Below are 26,938 nucleotides of genomic sequence, written 5' to 3'. Positions count from 1 at the left end.
GATCCCTCCTCTGCCACTGATGAATTAAAGCACATCTCATTGCCCTTTGGGGCATTCTGCCCTGCAGTTATGGTGCCGGATCCAATTTCAGCATGTTGTACTTTATTTCTTAGGTCAGAGGGTACATGAAAACTGGTAAGATTTTTAAAATGGTATTTTAATGGCAAGTAAAAAGAACCTAAAAAAGACACATATAAAAATGTAAACTGTAAAAAACAAATGTATAGCATCTACTTCCACTTATGATGCAAACGAATAGGACAAAAATAGCTTTCTTCTCAAATAAATAAGCTAGTGTTACTATAAGGAGCAAGGTCATTTGCAGCAGCCTGTAAATGTGGCTTTACCAAAGACTAGTAAACTCCAGAATGTTTCCCAACTTCTTGAAAAAACAGTCCATTGGCCTTTATATGTAACTAGAGTAGCTGCAATCTGGACCATACATCATAAGGATGTTTTCACTGCTCTCACTATAGAGAGATATCATATATAGCCTCAATACATAAAACACAGTACATTTAAAAATCCCTATTGATATACCAGACTGCTCCTTGATTATCATTGTCTGCCAATGGTTCCTACTTACTGGGGAAACCTTGCTGGTCAATAGAGACAATATTAAAGTTACTAGTGACGAGAGTCTCTCCATCACAGGAACATTTATTGACCTAGTGTGTAAGGAAAGGATGAGCAGGAGAAAGTGTTTTGTAAGTTTATAGTGTTAGAGTGAGTAAGTGCCTGTTACTGGCACCTGGGTGTAGTATCTGTTTGTTGTCTCTATAATTAACACGCATACATACTAACACGTATATATACTAACATGTAAACTCGCTATTTCATACTTGTTTCGTACACTTACATATAGGCAACCCCTTGCTCTCATAAGGTGTGCCTAATGAAAAACCATAAGGAGAAGGGAAGGACGGAACATAGGCAGAGCAATGGGCCAGACAATGGGATGGACATGGCTTCATGCCTGTACTGGGCCCAAGATTTCTGATGGTGGCCCTGGATACACTTATATTTAAATCTTAAGCAAGTAAAATCTTTAGGATAGGAGATTACAGGCATTTACTTAATGAAATATTACGTAAATATTTTACATCAGTTCTATATACTCCTACATTATATTCTTATTTATCCACTAATGCCAAATTAATAATTGCTGAATTATAAATAGGATTAACATGGCAGTTCTCAACTGTCTTTCCAATCTGACATATGCAGATGCAAGTCACACAATTCTAATGTATGCATATTTTACAACACCTGGAATTTTGCTGACATACAAATGTGATCCTCAGCTTATTCATGAGTATGTTCTAGGTATAGACAATAAATGAGGACTACATTGCTTGCTACATTTTCTCACCTACTTGTCAAGTAGGAAGAAACATTAGGGTATTTAATTACATTATCATTTTAGCAGCAGTCAACCGTTTCAGTACAAAAAAAGCTTATCCATTGAATTGTCACATTTGCAGTGATACAATAAGAGATGGTGCTCTGCTGATAAACTTTTGTATTTTCGGTTTAAATGCATTCAGGAATTAGCTGTACTTAAACATATTGGGAAATATGAGATGTATTGAGATGACGTTATGTTGGATTTTTACGTGTATAAATTTGAAATGCCACATAAAGTAAATTCTTTAAGTACTTTACAAAAATGAGTTCCATTTTCAAATGTCTACTATGTTTCCAGTCTATATGTATATTTATATGGTGTATGTATACAGATATATACACACACACATAGTGGCATATATATATAGATATATCTATATCTATCTATATGTGTGTGTGTGTATGTGTATTGGCTGGGCTCCCAATATTTCAAATTTTCAAGTGTATGGCCCAGAAAATCACATACTCATGTATTCACCCATCTATACATGACATTGACTGCATTTTTTGCATTTGAAGGGATCCAACATTCTTTGCTATGGATATTTTAGTAAACGTGGAAGATTCCTGCTTTCTTTCAATTACCTGATGCATTATTCATGGAAAACTGTACATTCAGTGTATAATACGAAATATTGGGTGAAAAAAGCTTCCTGAATTCTATTGTAATATCTCATGGAGGTCTCATGGAAAACATATTTTTCTCCTTGAGCATAACATGCAATGTTGTATGCAGAAATGTAGGTTAGCATCAGAATATGTTAACATCAAAGTTGATTCTTCCATCTGAAGAAGAGAACTTGGAAAAGCGTACGTGGTTCTACATCTTTTTCTATATAGACCCTATATAGGGGAGGCCTGGCACCTTCTGGTTTGGGGGGCAGGTTAGGCTACTGCCCCCCCATCACTAACTTACACACTTGCACACATATTTACACACACTCTCACAGTTAAACATAGTTACTCTGCAACACTGTAACATACACATTGACACACACTTTTAACACACAAATATCTGCTAACCAGGGGCAGATTAACAATGGGGCAATTGTCCCAGGGCCCCTGGTGTCAAGGGGCCCTCACTTGCTGCTTACTTGCTGCATTGAAATTAGTATGTATCTGCACTGAACAGCATTACGTCTTGTGTTGGGTAATGTGGAAGCCCTGATGGGTACCACTTGGTGCATGGGGGCGCTCTCCTGCTGCAAGCGTATTTTCAGAGACACAGACAGACTCCATTATGGGATATATGCCATCAGTGATAGCAGAGTCAGCTTCCTTACTCACTACCATAGAACATAATCAGCCTTTAACCCCTTAATGACAAAGCCGCTTATTTTATTTTGTACCCTGCGTGACAATAGCTGTTTTAACATGTCTGCAGTGCTCATGCTTAGCTGTAATTTCCTTCTCTCTCATATAGTGTACCCACATACATTATATATTACATTTTTGTTCAGGACAAAAAGGTCTTTCTTTAGATATTTGATCATACCATTTCATTTACTAAAAATGAGGACTTTTTCTGTTACTCATCAATAAAAGCTAATGAAAGAACCTACTAAATAAATTATATCTGTCCCGAGTTCAGAAATGCAAATGTTTTTATGTTTTTTGCAAGTTATAGGGCAATAAGTACATATTGCTATTACCAAACCTTTTTTTTCAAAACTGGTCCTTCTGCGTTCATGTCCTACTTGAGACATCTTTGAAGCTGGTCAGTTCAATTGACCCCCATCAAACCATACATGTTTGAAAACTAGACACCCTAGGGTCAAATGCAGTAATTCGACTACCAGGCTTTGTCGATTGCTTCATAACTTTTTTAAAGCAGGCGGACGGTGCAATAATTAATATGGTGCACATTGACTCTTTGATCACGTTCTAAACCAGTTTTAACTGATGACGTGCCAGGCACGTCAATTGTCATCAACGGGATGGTTTTCTGAGACGTGTCTCGCACATCAATTGTCGGTAAAGCATTAAGAGATCCTTTTTTAGTCAGTTTGAGGATTTCCTAGCCATCAACCTGCAGCTACAGGAAGAGCTGAGGTTTATAACAGTCAGTGTATATGCGGCTATGCGTGTATTTATATGGAAATATCTGTGTAGGTATGCATGATGTTGTGCTTATTGTAGTTTTTGTTTCTGTAAACCATATTGTTGTGTTATACACAACTTGCCATGTATTGTTGATCCATTGTACAGCCCTGTGGAATATGCTGGTTCTATATGAAACAATAAGCATAAGACTAGCATACAACACAATACAAAGCGTAAATATATGTCAATATATGTAAAACGTTAAAAAAAAGTAAAACGGTAGATATGGCAATAGTTTACTGGCATTTTTGGAATTTAAATTCATGTTAACACTTGGGACATAAATGTGAGGAAAGCCCATTTCTAGATGAAGCATGTCATCTTATTGAAATCTGTGAGATAGATTTATCATAAACCAGTGATATAGGAAACGAGTTACTTCCTAAGGTTTGCAGCCTATACAGTAAACTCTATTCAAATATTCAAATCTATAGTACACCTTAAAAAAGTTAGAGAATGAAAACCTCTGAGGGAAACAAGCATTGGCATACATACAATATACAATACATAATTACACTCAACCACCACCCAACACACCAACCACATACAGTATAGTTGATGACATCATATATTGTATGACAGATTCTTCAGATTCACATTCGGCAGCATACTATTCATACATTAAAAAAAAAAAAAACAAAAGGAGATGCCACATGGAATAAAACCATACATATTTATTAACAAGAGAAATAAAAATGTCATCCGCATTAAACAGAGGGAAGGAACATCTATTATTGTTTGATTTTCCCCTGGGCGCATTATCAAATTTTCTGTATCGAGCACTAGTTTTTGTATAAAAAGAATTTGGTCTAAAATAATTTTTGGAATGGTAAGGTTCTTTAAATAGCTTTTATTTTGCTTTGTCTATGACTCTGTGGGATTAATAATATGCTTATGACAGGATTTGCATGTACATCATTGATGACAACTGATTATCTGGCTTTTTAACTAACTGATATCAGGCATGCAAAGCGTCTTGTGGTTGGGCATTACTGGCGCATTAGAGAGGATTGTGAAGATTTTGCTAATGAGAGGATTTTTTATTACTGTGTTCCAAGTGATGTTCCAGTCTGCTACAGATAAGTGCTATTTGCCATTTAGTTCCTTTTCTCCCCCACCAGTGTTTCTGTCATTAACTGAAAGTGTTTCTAAATACTTCTAAACAGAGACTCGTGTCTAATTATTTTGTGGCTGATATAAGGAAAAAAATTTTTTTTTCAAATGTGCGTTAACTAAAACATAATCCAATGTTCCAAAAAGATGTTCCATTTGACCCATCTTTGATCCATTTTCCCTGATGTAATGAGCCTTATATTGTGCTTGCTTTTGTCTTCGGGGAAGCCATGTGCTTATCTCATAAATACCTTCACTGTATTAATCTATATAATACTTTTGCTGGTACTAATATTCATACATACAGTATACATATACATGGGAACTGGGGTTTTATGTGTAAGTAATAGGCAGGCGCCTAGCAGTGGAAATTGCATTTAATAATGGAGTAATAGAAACCCTTGTAGGATTTTTGTACCGCTCATGTGCGTTAAATGAACTGACTACAACCTCATCACAATATTAGACTATATTGCTATCCCCAGGTGAATTTGGACAAATTGACTTTCTCACAAATAGGATTAGTCTGAGCAGTTGTTTCTTCAAGTGAATCATATAACACGATTAAAGCAAAATCATAGGTCTCAGTTCTAGTAGATGCAGAAAAAAGAGCTTTACATGTATGCTGTGTTAAAATATGGGTTTTATCTTTTATTTTTACTATACCTTTAGACATACCATTAAACACCCTGATATCATAAGTTATTCATATCATCAATTATATATCTAGTATCCCTTCTCTTTTGTATTGATTCTTATGGGAGAGATCTAGGTCGTCTATATGGCGCGGCCTCACACAAGTATCAAAAGAATGATACTTTTATTTCAGCTAAGAATGCAGTTTTGTTTTATGTTGGTTTTCATTCATTGACTGCTGTGTTAACATTCACCTGTTTATTATGTTTGTATTATTTATTAACCCCTTAAGGACAATGGGCGGTCCCTAAACCCATTGAAAACAATGCATGTTGAGCCCGTACATATACGGGCTTTGTCATTAAGGGGTTAAACTTTTATCCACTATATTTACTTCTATGCAGAAAAATGGCTTCATGCTTGTATGATGTATAAGAAATAGGTTTTTATCCTGTTTTAAATTATTGGCTACCCTTCTAATTTGTTTCATATAAGCCCTTGATGTCATGCTTTATTTCTTGCCTACATTAGTGAGCATTGATTTCCATACTTCAATAACGTCATTTCCATATGGCTGAGCAGCAGTGATATTGTTGTAATCCTGTTATAAAACACTAGTGATGTCAGCAATTGCAGATTAATTAATTTTCCACACCGAAGCAGAGGGCAAAACTGCTGGATCAATCATTGTGACATCTGTTTTAACCCCTTCAATCCCAGGGGTTTTTGGTACCTCAAAGCCCAGAGCAATTTTGCCATTTTCGGGGTATGTCGGTTTAGCGCTGATTCTCTTTTCCTGTGAATAGTGTACCCATATAAACTATATATTGTTTTTTCAAGGAGAGATAGAGCTTTCGTTTGATACCACAGTTGGATGATTAGCTGAAAATTTAGAATGAGAAATTTAGAAAAAACTAGCGAAGATTAGAAAAATAAACTAATTTGTATTACATTTTCCCTCTGAATCCTCACAAAATTAGGTAAAGTCATGGAAAATCCCCTCCAAGTTTATCAATTCAGGTGTCCTGATTTCAGAAATACCTAATTTATATAGATTTTCCATACTTTCCCAGCACCAGGGAGCATACTATAAGGTGTACAATTTTGTATAATTTTTATGCCTATGGCTTAACGGGTTTGGGGGTTGTGAACGGGGGCAGGAGAGTTATACTGGCTAGATGTTATGCTAGGGCAATGGGAAGTAAGGTTTTTTAATAATTTTTTTATTATCTTTTTTTATATATTTTTTTTTAGTTTTTTTTTATTAAATTTTTTTTTATTTTTTATATATTATTTTTACACAGAAATAGTTAGAGGTCCTCCTAGGGACCTCCTGAACATGCCAGTGATGTCACAATGACATCACAGCTCACATTATAATTTTTTTTTGTATTATTTATATTATTATTTTAATGATTTTTTAATATTATTTTTTTAATGAATTAACTTTTTTTTCTGCTTTTCTCTTACAGGACGGGAGGGGGAGTGAGAGAGATGGTTTCTCACTCCCCTCCCCGCAATCCCCCTGCACCGATCACACTGTGATCTCTATGCAGGTCCTCATAGCATAACAACATATATATAACAAAAATATATGTATAAATATACAGGGATGTTTATTATACGTGTATTATAAGTAGCTTACGAATCTGGAATTTACTTAAACATATATCCTTAGGAACTCAGTTAATATAAAATTGTATTTAAGACAAAGGCTATAGATATTGCAAAAAATAAGTAGCTTACGTAAATTATAACACAGTTTTTGAGAGATAGTGATAAGAACGTTATATATATGGTTTCTTTATAATGGTGTTCTCACGAAGCTTGAATTCCTAGAAAAACCACTATACATTAAAATGCATTACACAACATACAGAACTCCCAAATGATCTGATGCTTTAACACAATACAAAAATGGTTTGCTCTCAGTTAATCACAAGTGATTTTTCTGCATCTGCCCAGAATGCAATATGAAACCACATGGCAGTATTAGGGTATTGGGTGTTAATGCATACAGATGTGCTACAGAGTTTATTAAGACATATTGCAATTCTAATTTGCGAAAGGGACCACTAAACCCTAGATTTGCATAAATAGCTAGTAATCACCTGGAAACATAGCAAATAATGCAACGCTTATTTTACATGTATATGTTTTGGAACTGACGTAGGCATCCAACCTCATTTGTACAGATGAATGCACTATATGTTTAGACAATTTATTAAAGACCCTGACATCATGAATTATTCATAGAGTCAAATTGTGTCTGTGGTTGCAGATTTGTAACCTAGACATCCATTTTTCTCATTATATGATGTGGCCTCAGATCACACAACTATCGCAAAAAAGGGTAAGCTGTATTTAATAAACACACTCTTTCATTGGAGTGTGGCACAGGGAATGCAGAGGTAGAGCTAAATCCTACTTATTTCAATTAACAATTAAGATTAAAGCTGACCTAGAATAGCTGTCATGTCTGGAGTATCTGAGGTTCGTCTTTAGAGAAATGGAGAAAACACAATTAGACAAAAGATTTGGGAATTCGCCTAGAGCAACAAAATTGGAAGCAAGCCATGTTCACATCCTGAAACAACATATTAACAGCAAGACAGCAACTTTGTGCCTTAATTGACCTACAGATGACTGCTCCTCCATAGGACACCATCTGTTTCATTTTGCCAGGCTTGCCTTGCACCAATATCCTTTTTTTAAGATACAACACAAACATAACATAAAACGTACATTTTATTACAAATAACTAATTTATTTTCAGGCATACGGTAATTAATTTTTTCCAATTCAAGAATAATATTTGATCCAAAAGCGTCATACATTAATGTATTTAAGCTGATAAAACCATAAGCAAATTTGATAACAGAGCTAAATACACTCTATTTGCCAATACGCTATACAGCTTTTGATCGTCCACGACTTGCAAATCACCTATCACTGCCTTTCATCAAGCAATCTCGTGTGATTTACCGTACAACAAGTGCATAGATGACAGGTGTTTGTGGTATGGAAATTTCTATTACTAGATATTACTATTACTAGATTGTGAAATCCTTCTTCTGAATTGGTATGACAGCAATATCCTAACTGTGCTTGCATCAAGGTTTTCTCACAGTTTACCAAAAGATTCATCAAGAACCAATTAGGTTTCTCATTATAATAGTAAGTTGTTTCCTGTAGCAAAATGGCTCTTGTCTTGATTTAAAAAATGGAAGCTGTTTCAAGAAAGTATTTGCATATTTGTGAAAAACTATGAATAACTATGAATTCATGCAAAACACAAAGTTTAGCAGATACATCACAAGAATCAAGGATGGGCTTAGCAGAGGCAATGGCAACTTTTACTATTTTTTAACAAGTCCTCAGTGGTGTAGGGGGGGGAAGCCCAGGTCGGAAGGGCCCTTTTCTAAACTACATTGAAGCAACTCGGGGAGACAGGAATATATCAGGGTCATGTTACGTCACATGACATTGTGTTACGTGACCCCGCGGTGACACTTATATGCAAGCGTAACTGTATGTGAGCATGGATGTCTATGTATAAGTGTGTGACCAAGGATGTATAAGTGTGTGTGTTTGAGCATGGATGTGTAAGTGAACATGGATGTGTAACTGTGTGTGTGAGCATGGATGTGTAAGTGTATGTGTGAGCATGGAGGTGTAAGTGGTATGAGAGGGATTGTGTGTGTTAGAATGGATGTGTAAGTGTGTTTGTGAGTATGATTAACTGTGTTTACACATGCTTGTCAGAGTGTATGTTGGAAAGGGACAAGGGGCAAAGAAAGCACAGACAAGTTGAGGGTAGTGATGGCACACAAGCTGTTTGGGGGCACTGACAAGCTGGGGGCCACGATGGCACAGACATGCTGTTTGGGGGGATAAATTGACACTGATAAACTACAAGCTAAGGTACTCACAAGCTGTTTAGGGCAAAGGTGGCACAGGTGGGACATGTTGCTTGCTGAAGTTGGGGGCGATTTTCACACATGCTGGGCTTAGGGTTTCTAGAGTCCTTAGCAAAATATGTCTCTGTTCCCCCTTTCCTTTTTATTTTTTTACACCTCTGCCAAACCATTTTCTGCTGTCTCTGTACTAGGGCCATATCTGCCTTGTAGAATCACCCATGACATATACAAGGTCTGTCAGACCGTCAGTGCATATTAGGGACAGTGCCTCCATATGGCCTGTATTCCCTTCACAACAAGTCACACGATACACGTAAATTGGCATGCTAACACAAGAGGGAATCTCGTGCAGGGCCGGCCCTATAATGGGGCAGACTGGGGCAATTGCCCCAGGCTGCACTTTAGAAGAGGCGGCACTTTGCCGCCCCAAGCGCTTTTTTTTTTGTTTTTTTTTGAAGCGGAGGAGAGAGAGAGGGGCGCCGAGCGGGTAAGCGAAAACCACTCGGCGCCCCTCTCTCTCTCTCTCTCTCCTCTGCGGTGAGTCTCCCTGTTCGGTCCCGGTGCCGGCTTGTAATGCAGAGCGCCAGAAGTGACGTCAATTTCCGGCGCTCAGCATTACAAGCCGGCACAGTGGCAGAGCAGGGAGACTCGCCGCAGGACTGTTTAAAGGTAAGTACCGGGGGGGGGGATCGTAGATTATGGCGTCGGCGAAGTTTAAAATGCCGGTGGGGGGCGGCGTTTTAAACTTCGCCCCAGGCGGCGTTAAGTCTTCGGCCGGCCCTGATCTCGTGATGTATCTCCTGACACAAGTGCTCTAGGAGGAAGCCAGGATCACCAATGTGTTGGGAGTGGCCTTCTTACAGTCCCTTTTTGCCTATGTCCATAAATCACTAATGGGGAGCATCAATGTTCTTACTGCTTTTAGGGGCTTAAGCACCCATGCTTAGCTATCTAATATATGAATGTGCATGTCAAGTTTTCATTCCAGGACTGGTCAAGAGCAGGTATACAGAGAGTGACACATTTTAGGGGCGCCTCTTCAGAGCAGTGGTTGAAGCAATACTTGACACCCATAAAATTACAAGTCTTTTTAGGCTGCATTGTACTTATGCAGATGACATCTGATTATGTGCAAGCCTCCATTTCCCCTTAGTTTCCTAACTCACCCTGTTCATGAATATTGCAAAACAGTATTTTTATAAAGTTCAAGGTATGTCAGATTCTTCCTTTCGATTTAAAACCTCGAAGAGGTTTAAGTAACCCCCAAAGCACTATTTTTTTTTTTTTACATCTTTTAATAAATAATAATGAGGATAAAGAAATCAATTGCAGGAGATCATTATATTTTCTACTTGTTTTCCTTTTTTGTAGTGTATCCTGCTTAGCCTCAGGAACCCCTGTTTGTAGCTTGCAACAACTACTTTTCCCACTAGACAAAGATAAAGACAAGCAATCGCTCAATAAATATTATAAAGTATATTGTAAAACATGCTAAAGGCAAATGTATTATCCAAAATTTTTGGTTTGTAGGAGCATATCTAGAGTAAAGATATTGTTTCCAATTCATATTTATATATATTCATATATATAATATAGGCAAAGATCCTGGCTAATTATACTGGGGATTATGGGAAAATTTTGCTATTGGAATTTTTAAATTATAAACTCGTTTTCAAAAGAATTGTTTATTCACAGTTTAGGTAGCAGTGAGTAAAAGTAAAACATAGCAATACAGACTGAATATTATAATTTTTTTAATATCTATAAACATTTGAAAAACATAAAGAAAACTTTTAAGTGTAATGGCATTTTGGGATCAGTGAACTTTGTAGGCATGTTCTTTCAAAAACTAGCATTCATAACTGACGTTGTGAATGTATTTCTTCGATGCACATTGGCTATTATATTATATCATGGCTCATTTATTACACAACCTCAATAGAAAATTGTTTTGTTGGAAATAACAATTCTATTTAGAAGAAATAAATTGTATGCCAATGTTGTTTTTGATAATTGTAACCTGTCAACTAAATCCCTTTTAACTTTTTGTTGTATTATTTGTATGTCTTATCTTCATTGTTAAATTTCACTGCTATGTATCTCACTAAAAAGTGTTTTAAAAAAAAAGAATTTAAGCAGCTTTGGAGGTATAGATATAGTTGCTGTTTATTTTCACTTTCAATTTATAATGATCAATGAAACACTTTTGTCTTTAAAGTACAGTATATGTTTGTCAAAAAGTCATGTTGTAAAATCGTAACAGATGAATAAACTGAGGTCATTGAAAGGGGTGGGCAGAGAACTCCTTAAATCTAATGGGAGTCATTGCATCGTCTTGAGGACCCCACAGATTCTTAAAGCACCCTACTGCCATTTTTCCCATTCTCATCTTCTCAATCTGATTTGCCTTCTCCCTATCCCCACCTTGGGCACAAGAAGAAGCCGTTTAGTCACAAACACAAAATGTGACTCAATGTATTTTCCACTAAGAAACAGAAATGCATTATTACTATGTATGTCAAGGTAGGCAATTTACAATATTTTTGTTCTGTAGTGAAATTGAAAGTGCCAGAACCTCTTTGGGACAAAACTTAGAACTTGGTAAAAAAAAAAAAAAAAAAAACATGGACATCTCAGAAAATGGACACAAAGTAGCCCAAGCTAACTTGCAAAACATTGTTCCCACTTCTTAATTTCAATGAACGTATAGTTAACTTGGCTTCTTATAACATCACAACTGGGTTCAACATTGCATGAGTTGTGATAGTAGTTAACAGAAAATGGCGGTTTTCACTGTAACTTTGCTAAGCTCTACATGATATGTGCATAATATATACAGCAACACGACTTTGCCAGAGATAAACGTTGCTCTGGACTTCATTGAAAAAATGGAAACAGACTCTAGGAGTAGCAGTTTTAAAACTTGTGAGTAACTTTAATCTGCCACAGAAAAAAATGTCACATACCAGGACTCGCATTACATCTATAGTATAATATATTCGCAGATCAAAACATTATTTCTCCACATGAGGGAGCCAGTGACCCTTTTAAAAACAAATTATTATTTGTGCTTGTGAAAGGTGGGTGGAAAGGAAAACAGCCTAATTCTAGGATCAGAGCAGGCAAGACAGTGACCTGAGTTTGAGACCCTGTAATTATGAAGATGGACAATGTGAGCACCCACTGAATTTCAACATCAAACAGCAGAATGAAACCTTGTACCATTTTGTGAAAGACAATGTTTGATTAACAGCTGTTTGCTGATCACAGCAGCAATGGGAAGCTTACATTATTTAGTGAGGATGGATGGATGAAGCAACATACCGTATTGGCTCGGATATAGGCCGCCCCCGTATATAGGCCGCACCCTAACAGTTTGGTGCTTTTTTAAAGAAAAAGTTTTTTTGTTTAAAAAAGCACCAAAAAAACATGCTGCCACTCTGTCCCCCCTCCCCGAGATACGCTGCCACTGTCCTCCCTCCCCGAGATACGCTGCCACTGTCCTCCCTCCCCGAGATACGCTGCCACTGTCCTCCCTCCCCGAGATACGCTGCCACTGTCCTCCCTCCCCGAGATATGCTACCACTGTCCTCCCTCCCCGAGATACGCTGCCACTGTCCTCCCTCCCCGAGATACGCTGCCACTGTCCTCCCTCCCCGAGATACGCTGCCACTGTCCTCCCTCCCCGAGATACGCTACCACTGTCCTCCCTCCCCGAGATACGCTACCACTGTCCTCCCTCCCCGAGATACGCTACCACTGTCCTCCTCTGACCCTCCCCCCCCCGGACTTACCGGAGCAGACTCCCGGGTGTCTTGCGGGGCCGGCGGGGGACATCTACGCAATACAACTTCCGGTGCCGGCACCGGAAGTTGTATACGCGTATGCGCCGGCCCCGCAAGACACCCGGGAGTCTGCTCCGGTAAGTCCGGGGGGGGATTTGAGGTAAAACGCATCGTGCGGAGGTCCGCACGATGCGCTTAGACAACCTCCCGTGCCGGCACCCCCCCCGTGGGAAGTGCTGGCAGGGGAGGCTGTCTGAGCGTATCGGGGAGTTGGATGCAGGTCCCCTGCACCGCTGCGGGGGATCTGTATCCTAACCCTGCTGCCTGCCCGGCGCCCGGGACTGCATGTCCCGGGCGTCGGGCGCTAGACCCCGAATATAGGCCGCACCCCCACTTTAAAGACTTAAAGTGGGGGGAAAAGTGCGGCCTATATTCGTGCCAATACGGTATTTATTTTCAGTGAAGGAATAGGTCTGACCCAGTGCAGTGTACCTAGTCGCCTTCTGTTAAGGATGTACAGGAGTCCTACATTGTTTAATTTTTGTCCCTTTCTGTCTCGAGCAACAATTTTTTTCCCAACCACTCGGCTCTGGCGAAATTCGAAGGCCTATTTTGATTTGAAACAACATTCGGAAGGCGTTCCCAAAGGAGGAGGTCCCTGACATCTTCTGGACTTACCTTTCATTATAGAATTATTTTAAAAAAAAAACTAAATGAGAAAGAGGACGTGAGGGAATGGCAAGACCTACCCTGGTCTGTCAGTTACTAGTGCCATGCTTTAAAAACAAAAGCAGAGATTCTTTAACACATGAAAACTTACTAGGCTTGCATGATTGTCCCTCACTGTCCCCCAATTGGGGGTCTCATTAGAGCTGGAGCTATTTGGAGGTGAGTATAGAACAATAGCCACTGAAAGCCAAGGTGTTGAGGTGGGGAAAGAGTACAAATGCATAAGGGTATTCTCCTAGGTCCCTCCATGCATTGGCACAGGGAGCAAAATGTTAATGTAAAAGTGTCAGCTAAACTGCATATGATATGATGTTATTTTAACATTCTATATTGTATAACATAAACAAACACTCAGTTTGTTTAGTGTATTTACAAAACATGTCACGTTTTTTTGTTCACTTTAAATTGTGAAATTGTTACATGTGGAACAGCCAGCAATAACTGCAGCCTTTCATAAAGTCTTAGTACTATTTCTGCAATTAAACCTGACCCCCAAGTGCTAATTCATAGATTTTATATTCATCTCTAAGCTATTAAGGCAATTTTCTCAAATCTAGAGAATAATTCTACTGTGTTCATAAGCTTGTTGGTGGGTTTTTAGAATTAATATAAAATGCAGGGATCTATGTAGATTATACACGCATTGGTATTTGCTGCAGTACAAAAGGTTAAAAAGGGTTACTGATCCTATAAAAATGTTTAAAGAAACTGCAAAACTAGTTGTAGGAAGAGAGTATGTTTGGTATTGCAGCCATTAATATAAAGACCGCAGTGTATTATAACAGCCTGTAATGGCGTATATTCTCTGTGATATCACTTGGGTGGTAGTGCTGGATTTAAATCCCCAAGTCTATGGCTAAAGCATCAGATGCGCTCTTCGCTTACTGCCCAGAGCTACCCCTCTCCACTTATAGGAGCAAGGAATTTTGAGGGGTAGGCAGGGGTATGGCAGGGTCTGGGCAGGTAGTCGGCATAACCAAATGCTGCTCCCTTACTGTAGATTGAAGACTCTAGCCTGGACACCAGCGAAGCAGCATTTTACCCAGAGACTTAGGGTGAAAGCCAATATATTTGCTCCTAGCTCTGCCCCTCACTATGAGAAAAAACAGCTTGCTTTCAATATGTTAACCAGGAAACATATGAAATCTGTGCAAATTGGCAGGCATCATAGGGAGTCTAGCTATTGCACCAGCAAGGGTTATACCTGTTTTGTGACTGGGTATTTTTTTTACTATTGCTGCTTTGAGTTGGTGAAGTTGTGTTGGACAGGACTAGATAGTCTGCATCAAATGGTTTGTCTGATAAAAGTGTTGAGGTCTGTTACAATGCGTGGTCATTTGGTTAGGCTTGGCTCGCATGGCATAAAAGATGACAGGATTCCACTTGACTAAGGTACCGTCAATGTCGGCACTCTCCCCGTTCAAAAAATACACATGAACAAGATAGTACGTGAAATATATTTTATTAAAGTCTGCTTTGGATTGGTGTCAGCTTCGCCTCGTCAGCTTCACCTTCCGCACCGTGACACAACAGTAAACAATTTTATTTATTCAAATAACATAAACACTTGATAACACGTTTGGGATGTGTAAATGTCACGGTAAGCCCCTGAGACTGAGGACATATGGGAGGGGGCCATGGCAGATTCATGGGAAAGCTCCTTTCTCAGCTTCCCAGTCCCCTGGGTGTATTGGGGCACAGTTTGACCAGGAAACCCATTACTAGCTTTTGCAGCATTGTTTCTAGACTAGGGCAAACTGTATTTACATACATTTATGAGTCTTTGTGTGTGCTTTACTTTAATTTTTTATGGTGGAGTTACAGTTGGGGTGTAAATGTCTTAACAAAGTCTCATTTGTATACTTAAACATGTAGGCTGTACTTTCTTTAACAATCCATATCGCTATCTTCCAGTGCCATTTAAATATGTTTCTGTCTGGATGGACTGTTCTGTGCTTTTGAAATCTACTGACCTTGGCTATCCCTTGACTTTAGCTTGTTCTGACCTCAAGTGTCACAACCTCAGTATCAAGACCATGACTTGGCACATTATCCGTTAAAGTAGGCTAGGTTTCTAAAGGCACAGACATTCACTCACGAACCATATTCTTAGAGGAGTATACATTAGCATACACACACTTTCACTAACATGCCCAGACTCACACATACTCATGCCTAAAGACACATGTTCAAACACTAACATACCCACACATACTAACATACTTCAACACACCTAGACACACACACTAACACGCCCAGTCACACAGACATGCACTAACATACCCAGACAGACACACATACATACATAGACACACAAACCCATTTACCTTGTGAAACTTCAGCCCGTCTATGATTGTGCTTGACTGGCAAGCTGCGGGGTCACCTGGAAATTAGGGAGACAAAGAGTCAAGACTTAGTCCCCTCTAGACTCTAGATCTGCCAATAGTTGGAGTTGAAGTTACCGTTGCAGATTTCATGTGCGCCGCACCTAGATGTCCGGTGGGCCTTCGGGCCACATGTTTGACGCCCCTGATTTATTACATTACCTAAAAACAGGCAAATCGATCTATTCCATCAGCATTTATTGCACTCTTTAAATAATAAAATAAGACCATTTACTGTAACCCAGCAGGGTAATTATTTCTCCCACTGCTCAATGATATCATTGTGTAGGTGGACTAAAAAGAGAAGGAAACCTCTGCAGAAGATAGAAATAAGGTTTGCTTTAAAATACTTTTAGTGGTGCACTAAAAAGGTCCTGAACACCTATGGAAGGTTATTTTTTTTTATCTTGTTTAACATTCTCATATATCCTGATAGCAAATTTGTTTAACATTGACAACCTGCTTAAGACTTGTTTAGAAATGACCTTTTTTTTTACTCACATCTAACGCTCAGTAGCGGATAACCTTTCTGTACATTAGGTTCTGCAGGATTTGCAAACCACACAATGCAAGGTTACATTTTATAAAGAACTTTGAAAGGTTCGGTAAACAGACAAATCTCCCGGTAGTGTATTCATTCTCACACAGCTCTCCTATCAAGCTGATCATTATTGCTTTGGAATCTGCAGGAGATTCTTTTGTAGACCGTATACATTGTGTCATTGTTTATTTATTATTCACAATACTGGCAAGAAATGCTTAACCATTAATACTAAAACATATAATCTTGCACATATTAAATTGATGTGATGCTATAACCTTTCATGACTTTCACATATTTTATGTATGGCACATTAACACAGTCATTGCCAGATCTATGACTACTAACTTCAAACATAGATAAACCGACTAAAGACACTGAAAGGGGAATGGCTTGGGTTCCCTGCAAAGCACTTCAAAAAATTCACTCTGCATTGAAAGATTAGGCTGAAAGGTCAAAAACTGGCATAACTGTAACAACTGTGTGGTCTCCAGAAATGTTCCTGTTGTTCATTTTGTAAATGCATGGGGGATGTCTGCAGACTCCCCAAAATCCATTTGCTCCTTTCCCCAATCCCAAGCAATTAGTTATGCAGGCGATGTGTTTGGCGGAACACATATGTATGCACATGATATACCCAGCTCCAGTCAGCTTCAAGTAGCCAATCAGTAGCAAGACATGTCTGACCATTGAGGAGAAGGGCATCTGCTGCAGAAGGACTGGAGCTTCAACAGCAGTTAAGAGCTTCATTGTAGGAATGTCACGGACACTAAACTGTCCCTTTAAATGAATTATATTTAATTAGGGCAATAATACTTTGTATGTTTTGGGTCAAATCACTGATCCCGTTTATATAGCTAGATTATATAGCTTGAGCTAAGTAATCTTCTTATGATTTGATTTTGATCATATTAGGCCAATAATATCAATTTCTGCCCTGGCACACATTGATAAATACAAAAATCAAATTATTAATATGAACAAAAACATCGAAAGACAAATATCCTCAACAGACCCCTAATAAACAAAAAGGCTGCGTACTTCTGCTCACTTCTTGAGAACATGTCATATTACACGCACATATTATTATAAACTATACTGTTACAAGAAAATCCATCAGAGGTTATAACTTTTCCAGTACCTTGAAAATATTAATTATAAACACAATTTCACTTTGGATTTGATAATTTTTTTTTTAAGACTGAAAAAGACTAAACTAAATTTTGAATATTTAAGATCTTCATAAGTATTTTCGTTGTCTCCATGGACAAATGTCTTAGAAGTTATACATCAAAGGCGCACATTCAAAGTTTATATGCAATTAATATGCTCTCGTTTGGCAGTGTGGTGGGCTGTTCATGCCTGTGCCAAAGGTAATTAAACAATGGTTCAAATGACAGACTATAGGGCTTTGAAGATATCTGTGGGAAATGGGCTGTGTGGTTGTTCTTTACTACTGTAATTTATTAGAAGTGACATCGCTAAACACGCTCATCTTTCTGGTCCAGTAGACAAATTTAGGCATTCACATTTGTCAACCCATGACTGCACAATGGTTAACACTTCTGTCTTCCTGCTTTCATACTGGCTGCAGGGAAGTACTGTAACAGTATGCAGAATCCATCTATCTACATGGTTATGCAGAAAATTGAGATTCTTTTGTAGAACATGAGAAAACCATTGTTCAGATTTCTTACATTTCTAAAACTAAGCTGGATAACACTACATGCCATATGTGTCAAAGGTGCAATAGGTTACAAATCAATAATACAAGAATTAAATGTGTAATTTGGTACAAAGCTGACATTTTGTCATGGTTAGTAAGGATAGAATGTAGAGACGACCTCTAGATTGTAAGCTCACCTGTTGTTTCTGTAAGTCAAATTGTTATGTTACGTACTACTTGTTATGTCCTGTTTACCCATTGTGCAGCGCTACGTTATTTGATGGCGCTAAATAATAATAATGTGGGTTGGGTTGTGATATCATCTCATACTCCATACATAATACATGGCTCAACGATATCATTTGGCAGGTGTGACGTCATGTCAACTCCACTTGTATTACATTGTCAGTTTGCACATACTCAATCACCCATTATGCTAGAAAACAGACACAGGTGGCTATTCACTAAAAAGTTGAGTAGTCAGTCACTTTACCAGTTAATTTAACTGACCAGATGAAACTGAGGTCACATGTCTGCAACTTCGAATCTCAGGTAAGGACATACAAGTTCAATTACTTGCATGTCTTTACCTGAAACTCTGCCCAACGCAATATAATACTTAAAAACAGGGGAGCAGGCAAGAATGTGGGATGTTGGGTCAAACAAAGCTCTGGGCCTCCCATGGTTTAGTCTTATGATTTTCAATCTCCTTCCCTCTGAGCAGGGGATGGGGCAAGGGGAAATATTTAGGCAATAATACCCTTCAGATTCATTTAATTACTCCCTGCTCAAACATGCACAGGGTGGGAAAAAAAGAAAAAAAAATGTCAGTCTACTCTTTGTTAATAGGAAGTCCTGGTTCTTTTTTTTTCTGCTCAAATATCATGATGGCAATTATGGGATTTGAAGTGGTTAAAGTAAGCCTTTCACCCTTTACATCCACTCAAATTATTACATGCTAAATAGCCTAGATGCTATTATTATCTGTAAATCTGTCAGTGTGGACATGTAGTGCATCACATTTGATAATGTCCACCTGTGCTTGAATTACACATCTGACCAAATTGACTGATTTCATTTTGTTACATTTTCATTCATTTTCATTTCTATTAAGTAGAGCTATTCAATGTATTCAATGAATAGCTACTGACCCTGCACACAGCCTTCTGAAGTCACCATTGAGAGAGAGAGTGTGTGTGTTATAGTTAGTTAAATGGGGGTATAGGGTGTGTGTGTGTGTGTGTTAAATGGGGGCATAGGGCATTTCTGGAGTGGCGTTAAGGGGGCATTTAATAGAGCACTCTGCCTCCTGAAATGCCTTATACCTCCCTATATGCCACTCTGCCCCATAATATGCCTTTTAACCCCCTAAATGGCAGAGTGGCATATAGGGGTATAAGGCATTTCTGGAGGCAGAGTGCTCTATACAATGCCTTTTAACTTCCTTAATGCCACTCTGCCTCCTGAAATGCCTTAAACCTCCCTATATGCCACTCTGCCCCATAATATGCATTTTAACCCCCTAAATGCCAGAATGGGATATAGGGGTATAAGGCATTTCTGGAGGCAGAGTGGCACATAGGGGGTCAAAAGGCATACCATGGGGCACAGTGGCATATAGAGGGTTAAAAGGCATATCATGGGCCACAGTGCCATATTGGAGTGGCAAGCCTGGGGGCAGATGTGCGTAACTGGGGGACAGGTTGGAAAATACAAGAAATAAAAACAAAAAAAATATTTTTCTCAATCATAGCTTTTATTAAAAAAAATAGTTTACATGAATTAACATTTACTGGTAAAACTTTTTTCCTTTGGGGTCGTCTTATATTCAGGCTTTTTCTTTTTTTTCTAAGTTAATATTCAGATTTTGGGGGGTCGTCTTATAATCAGGGTCGTCTTATAATCGAGCAAATACGGTATAAACCTTACTAATAAATATCAATGCCCTACTAGTTATGGAGGACTAGTTTGAACAAACCACTTATTACAGCTTCAGCAAAATAAAAAGTATATGAATCGATTTTTGAACAACAGCTAATGAAGCCTTGAGACTTCAATTATCTACAGCTTAATAAAAGCCTTAATCTGTATTAAATTAAATCTTGCAATAAATCACATGGAAACAATGTGTATGTAATAAACAGCAAGTCTTGCTACAGGAGCACGCTGTGGCAGGGACCTGGAATGCTCTGTGTAATCAAATTCCACAAAGTTTAAGAAACACAGCCTCTTATCCCATCTAACAAGTGGTGTATTACAGAGTCTGTAGAGACGCCTATTCCAGCACTTTACTTAACACATGCATTCAAAAGGCACCATTGCACATTTATGTAGACTATGCAGTGTATTTATATATATATATATATAGAGAGAGAGAGAGAGAGAGAGAGAGAGAGAGAGAGAGAGAGATATATAAAGATATATATACTGCTGTTTGGGGTCACTTTGAAATGTCCTTGTTTTTGAAAGAAAAGCACATTTTGTTCCCAAATCCATATTGAGTTTAAAATGCGAGTTGATCATTAGAAAACCCTTTGCAATTGTGTTGGCACAGCTAGAAATGTCCTTGTATTCCTTGTATATATGCATGTATGTATGTATATATATATAGTATATATATATAGTATATATATATATATATATATATATATATATATATATATATATCTCAAGAAAGATGGTCTATGGGAAAAAAAACTAGTACATGTTTTTGGTTTTAAAAAAAACGTGTTCACTTTGTTTCAGTAGACATGTACAATAAGTATAACCGTGTGTAATATGCAACTTTTTCACTATATTTCAGTAGACATGTAGAACATCCTTGCTTGGACTGGGTACAGTAATCTTATCAAACATAGAAACATAGACATTGATGCCAGATAAGAATCATTTGGCCCGTCTAGTCTCCACGTTTTTCCTGATATAAAGACTCAGACCTTAATCAATCCTTAGAGTTGGCATAGTTTTACGCCTAACCCATGGATGTTTAACTCTCTTCATGTTCCAGTTATCTACTCTAACCTCTAGTTTTAGATTATGTCTTCTTAATAAACATCCCTCCTATACATTATTAAATCTATGTATGTATTGAAATCTTTCTATCTCCCTTATCTCTTCTTTCCTCCAAGCTATACATATGAAGATCACTTAGTCTTCCCTGATAATGTTCAACCTGCAGGCCATTTACCATTTTAGTAGCCCTCCTCTAGACTCTCTCCTGTGTTTCAATATCCTTATGGAGATGGGGTCTCCAGAACTGTACACAATGGGCGATCTGTAAAGTGACAGAACTACCTCTCTTTCTGACATTAATGTCTCTTTCTATGCATTATTTCTTTGCCTTTTTATTTTTAAGTATACAGAAATAATCACTGCCACCAATGCTATATGCTGTAATTGGATTATTATGTCCCTAGTGCATTATATTACGTTTATCAACATTAAACTTCCGCTGTCACACCCTCAACCATTCTTCTTTTTACTTAAGTCACTTGCTAGCTGGTTTATTCCACCAGGAATGTCTACCCTGCTGCAGACCGTTGTATCATCTGCAAAAATACAAACCCTTTGTAATATCTCTAATATTAATATTAAAATGGATCCCCACAAGTAACAAGTCCTTCCCCTGAATATATACCTTTAACTACAATCTTATGTGTCCTATAACTGAATCATTGGCTTATACATTTAACTTTTTTAACATCCAAACCCAAACACTGAAATGTATCTATAGGCTTTCTATGAAGGACATCCCAATAGGCTATATCTTCTCCTCCACGCTGGTCTGTTATATTAGTTACCCAGTCAAAAATTAATACATTTAGTTTGACAAGATATTCCTGCGATATGATGGTTGTGATGTTCCAACTTATTTGCTTCCATGTATTTATCAATCCTTTCCTTTAGCTTGTATGCCATTAATTTCCCAGTCACTGACTTTGCTTTTCAACAGTTGGCCATGTCTACCCTACTACATGCTTGCTTCCCTGTTTCTTTTTTTGAGCAGGCCCCTTCCCTTCACTTTTTCCTGTAAAAACTGAACACAAGTATTTACTTAGGCAGTCGCTAGATCTTTATCCTGATTTATATAATTCCCTTCATTAGTCTTTACTTATTCCTTGTTAATTTTTTCTCCTTTCACTCATATAGCTAAAAATAAAATAAATTATAAAATAAAATATAATCGGGAAATAATTATCATACCCTTATACGCTTAAAACATTATTATTCATCTTTAATAATGGCCGTTTTTAGATTCCAAAGAATTCTGTGATTGCAGGAAATGAATTATGACTCAAAGTGGGGACTAAACCTTTGTTTATATCCTACAGAAAGAATGGCATCAGTTTAAATATAAAGAGGCAATGAAGATGTAAGTCGTATGAGGACTTGTACTGTACTTCTACGTATCACTGAGAATTCTGAGCTCTTAGAAATGATAAATATGTCAGTTTCTTTGTATTCTGTATCTTTGGGTATTGTGATTCCAGCTGCTTTATGATGCTATTTTATCAATGTGGTGTCATGGTGTATAGTTTCAGATCAGTACACTGCATTCATTCTTCGGAGATTAACAATATGTCTTGTGTGTGCGGATTCCTCCTCGGTTTAGTACACTGTGTCTTTTGAAGAATTTGCTTTTCAGAGCTAGGCTTTCGGAGGCCAGTACACCTTATCACACTTTCACATGCTTTCTTTATGGAGAAGCAAAAAAAACATAAAACAGCTTGTCAGGGCTTGTGCCAGTTAAATCCAAGCTCTCGGAGGATTTGTTTTTTCTTCTGGCATCAGATTAGATGTTTAAATCATGCAGTGTATTTTGGGGGGGTGTCATGAAATATCTGTGGAACTTTTAATGAGGCTAATCCCACAGCAGTACATTCCGAGTGGCTAATGCGCTCAGGTTCATTGACTGTTTTACCAACAGTAAAGGATTGAGTGGCTTGTTCAGTAGGCGGTTATGATTCCTGAATATGCTATTAGCATCATGGCCAGATTCAAAGGACTTCAGGTCATACTTCAGAAGACGGCATTTGGTGCTGAGTGCCTGATCCTGCCTTGAGCTCAGGTAAAAACCTAGCATTGCAAAGGTGGATGGACTTAAATCAGTTGCCTCCATGCATTACGTACACTGGTGAGATGTTTTCCTTACAGCTGTCTAATTCATTGTAATTATCTCTTTTGGGTATGGAAATAGTAATTTTACTGATTATGTGCGCTCTAGGGCAGTCTATAAACAGCAATGGTATGTAAACATAAATGAGTGTAAATAAGGGTTTTTGTTACTTATTAATTAAGTCTTTAGATACTTTAGTTTAAGATATTCTACAATAGCTTTTCATCAATTCTTCTTTAATTTGATCGCACTGTTCTGTTCTTCATTTAGCAGATGAGTTACCATAACACCTTGGGTATAAAAATCACTTATGTATAATATGCGAGGAAAAATTCAGGACTAAAGGAAGAAAACTTTACATAGAACATTGTGTTAACTTGATTATGCATGTATAACTATCTGTATCCAAGCATAAGTACAAAAAATGTAATATTACACAAAGTTATACTTATTCTATATGTCTGCTGAAGTATAATACACCAGATAATTTACCTCAGATAATTACTGAATTCTGCCATGGATATTGCACATGACATAGTATCGAATCACCAATACAATAGTGTTTTTTTATATGGTATTAATCAATACCCAGAAAAACACTTTTAAAGTATCACTGCTGTATAGAAAATTAGGCACTATAAATAATATTGGAAAATACATCCCCCCTTAGCATTGGTCTATATTTATTAAGGAGGCAAAAATCAAAATGCTTTGTGACTCCATATCCAAAACCCCATACCCCATAACTTTCTACTGCAAAATGTGGTATTATAATATGGAATTATACATTATCATAAAATGGCTTAGGTGGCTTATATAGAAACCTTTTGTTCTAATGAGAATAACCAATGGCTTATTTGTACCTTATACAGCTATAATTCACTATTGTTTCCTCAATGAGTAAATCTTAATTATTACCGTGTATAAATCAATAAAGAGAGTTTTGCAGCACAAGATTTCCAAAGGCAACTGTGCCTTTCATTCAAACCATTGCTGGAATTATGAGAATGTTTTGTGATCTTATAGCCTTTAGCGCCAGTAAATGATTTTTAAGATGTATGCATTGCTTATTTGAAACTGTAAACATAGTTTATTTGGTTCACACAACTTTATTATCATATATTAAAATGTATCAGTTACTCCTCTCAGGCCACAATTGTAACACTGTAATATATCAGACTGAATCAGAATAACTGCTGAAAGCTATTAGTCAACAGATTGTTGAGATAAAGTTATCCAAAGATTATTTTTCATAAAACCCAAGTAATCATAGCTGCTGCTATCTATTGCAGGTGCAAACCATGGCATACTACTGTTTGTTTTCAAACCGGGCTACAGAGGACGTAATTATATGATTACAGGAAAGTCTTATAGGCAAACTGTCACACACCAAAAAATATTCATACTAACGATTTATCAATCACTAGTCATCTGATAATAACGGGGAATGCAAGTGAAGTGCATTCAATTGGCTAAAAATATTATCGGGCAAGTAGAACCCAGAATCTTCTGCCCAAAAGTCAATTGCAATAATATCACACACAGTTATTACTGTATATATACTGTATATATATATATATATATATATATATATATATATATATATATATATATATATATATAATATTGTATTAGATTTATGTATACTAACCAATGTTTGACACTATCTACTACTTCACAATACGTACTGCTTCATTATTAGGTTTTTTGTTACTTCTAATGTAATCACTAATAGGTTTTGTATATTATACTTTTTAATTTAGGCTCAGAAATCATGGATCGAAAGAGCATTTCACAAGAGGGAGTGTGTGCACATTATACCAAGCACCAAAGACCCCCATAGGTGAGTGTTAGTGCATAACATGAAGCACGGTATATATATATTTGCTAAAGAGATATCTGGTAAATATTTTAAAGTAATGAATGCCAGGAAACAACCCATACATTTCATAAAAATCTGGTTATAATAATGTTTATGTTTTTTGTTTATTGTATAACACCATTGAAGATTCTCTCTATTCAGTGGACTCTATGAACCTTACTTGTACCTGATATTGTCTAAGATCATATTTGAGTCATGTAGCTTTAACCCAATATCTAACTCACGATCGAATTTCATAATGCTTTATCTGTGTTCTTTAACTGAATATTCCATGTCTGGTACCTTCTGTCCACAAAGGGATTTACTCACTTACACAGATCTCTAAGATTCCAACAATTTTATAGTGGTTTATTGTCTTGATCTTTTTAATCTCGCTACAACTCGTTGGTTAGTGAACCAGCCTCTATTTAAATCATGACATTTTCTACTAGAATTCATGTTTTTATTACAACTACTTATTTTCTGTTCTTTGTGAAATCGCTTAGTCAGTGGAAGTTAGTTTCCCTTTCACAATGACATCATCTTTGTGTTATGATTGTGCTTCTTCGATTAAATCACAAAGAAATGTACACAATATTCATAATAATTTACTATCTTTTGCACTGCCATTATGCTCTACCAGCTTTTATTGAGGGTTGTTTAAGTTAGGCAAATAAACCTTAGTATATCTGTCATTGTATTATTTTCTCTTAAGGTTTAATGACATAAAAACAAAAGAGAAACAATAGAAAAAATAGTTTTCTATGGCAACATTCCATTAGTTCCTGCTTTTGAGTCACCTGGCTTTTAAGTGTGCTCAACAAAAATATAAACGAGACAAAACTTGACTAAATGATATATTAATTTCTGGGAAGGGGGTTGGACATTTAACAGTACCAAGTATGATATGTATTAATTACCCTAAAACCCAGCGAAGAAAGGCATCAGATGTTGTAATAGCCCTTATGAAACAATATTGGTGGATGTATTCGAAAGGAAATTCACTCTTTTAAATATTGACTTTATTTTATGAACGTTATTTCTGCTGTCTGTAGGCGGAAGGTATAGTTTTATTGACGCTTGGGTAACACTAGGTTTGAGTGATGGTGGACATTGCTCTTTGAATATCATCAACAGATTATGCTTACTTGACTGGAGTAAACAGTAACGCCATTAAATGAGCTATATTGTTAAGGGAGGGCATTTGGAGGGGGAAACTGATGGATACTTATTAAAGTATCAATAATAATGGAAAAGATACCCCCCATTACTATTGGCCTATATTTATTAAGGAGGTCAAAAACAGCAGACTGTAATTGCAGACAGCAACTCCTGTTGTCAAACATCACGAGTGGGCGAGTAAACAAGCAGCATTTTCTAAAGTGAAATGCTGCTTGGATATCAGGGAATCAGTGAAGCAAGTTTTTATCACTAAACAATTAAAAATGTGGGAATTGCTACCCCTCTGCCTTATGCCATTGAAAACATACTTTTTACTTGCCCAAGAATGTTGTTCAGTTGTTTTAGTGTATTACATTCTTCAAAAACCTAGAGGTGCATGAAACATTTCTAAACATATTGGTAATGATTAGGCCAGGAAGCATAATACATTTAACACCATAGCACCTCAATTCTATATGTTCAACATATATGTTTTATTGGTCAAGATATGCTTTG

The 26,938-nt window shown here is 37.2% G+C and overlaps 1 protein-coding gene across 3 annotated transcripts in view; it reads left to right on the top strand.

Annotated features, from left to right (window-relative positions):
- The window catches only part of TRPM3 (transient receptor potential cation channel subfamily M member 3), a 108,020-nt gene that overhangs the window by 34,241 nt on the left and 46,841 nt on the right, over positions 1 to 26,938 (top strand). For all 3 annotated transcript variants that reach the window (XM_053466593.1, XM_053466610.1, XM_053466602.1), the window contains exon 2: positions 25,164 to 25,243. In XM_053466593.1, the coding sequence (XP_053322568.1) occupies positions 25,164 to 25,243 (80 nt within the window). The remainder of the gene's footprint in view (positions 1 to 25,163; positions 25,244 to 26,938) is intronic.

This window comes from Spea bombifrons, chromosome 1 (genome assembly GCF_027358695.1).
Source record: "Spea bombifrons isolate aSpeBom1 chromosome 1, aSpeBom1.2.pri, whole genome shotgun sequence".
Classification (NCBI taxonomy): domain Eukaryota; kingdom Metazoa; phylum Chordata; class Amphibia; order Anura; family Pelobatidae; genus Spea; species Spea bombifrons.
This window is presented reverse-complemented; position numbering and strand designations above follow the sequence as displayed.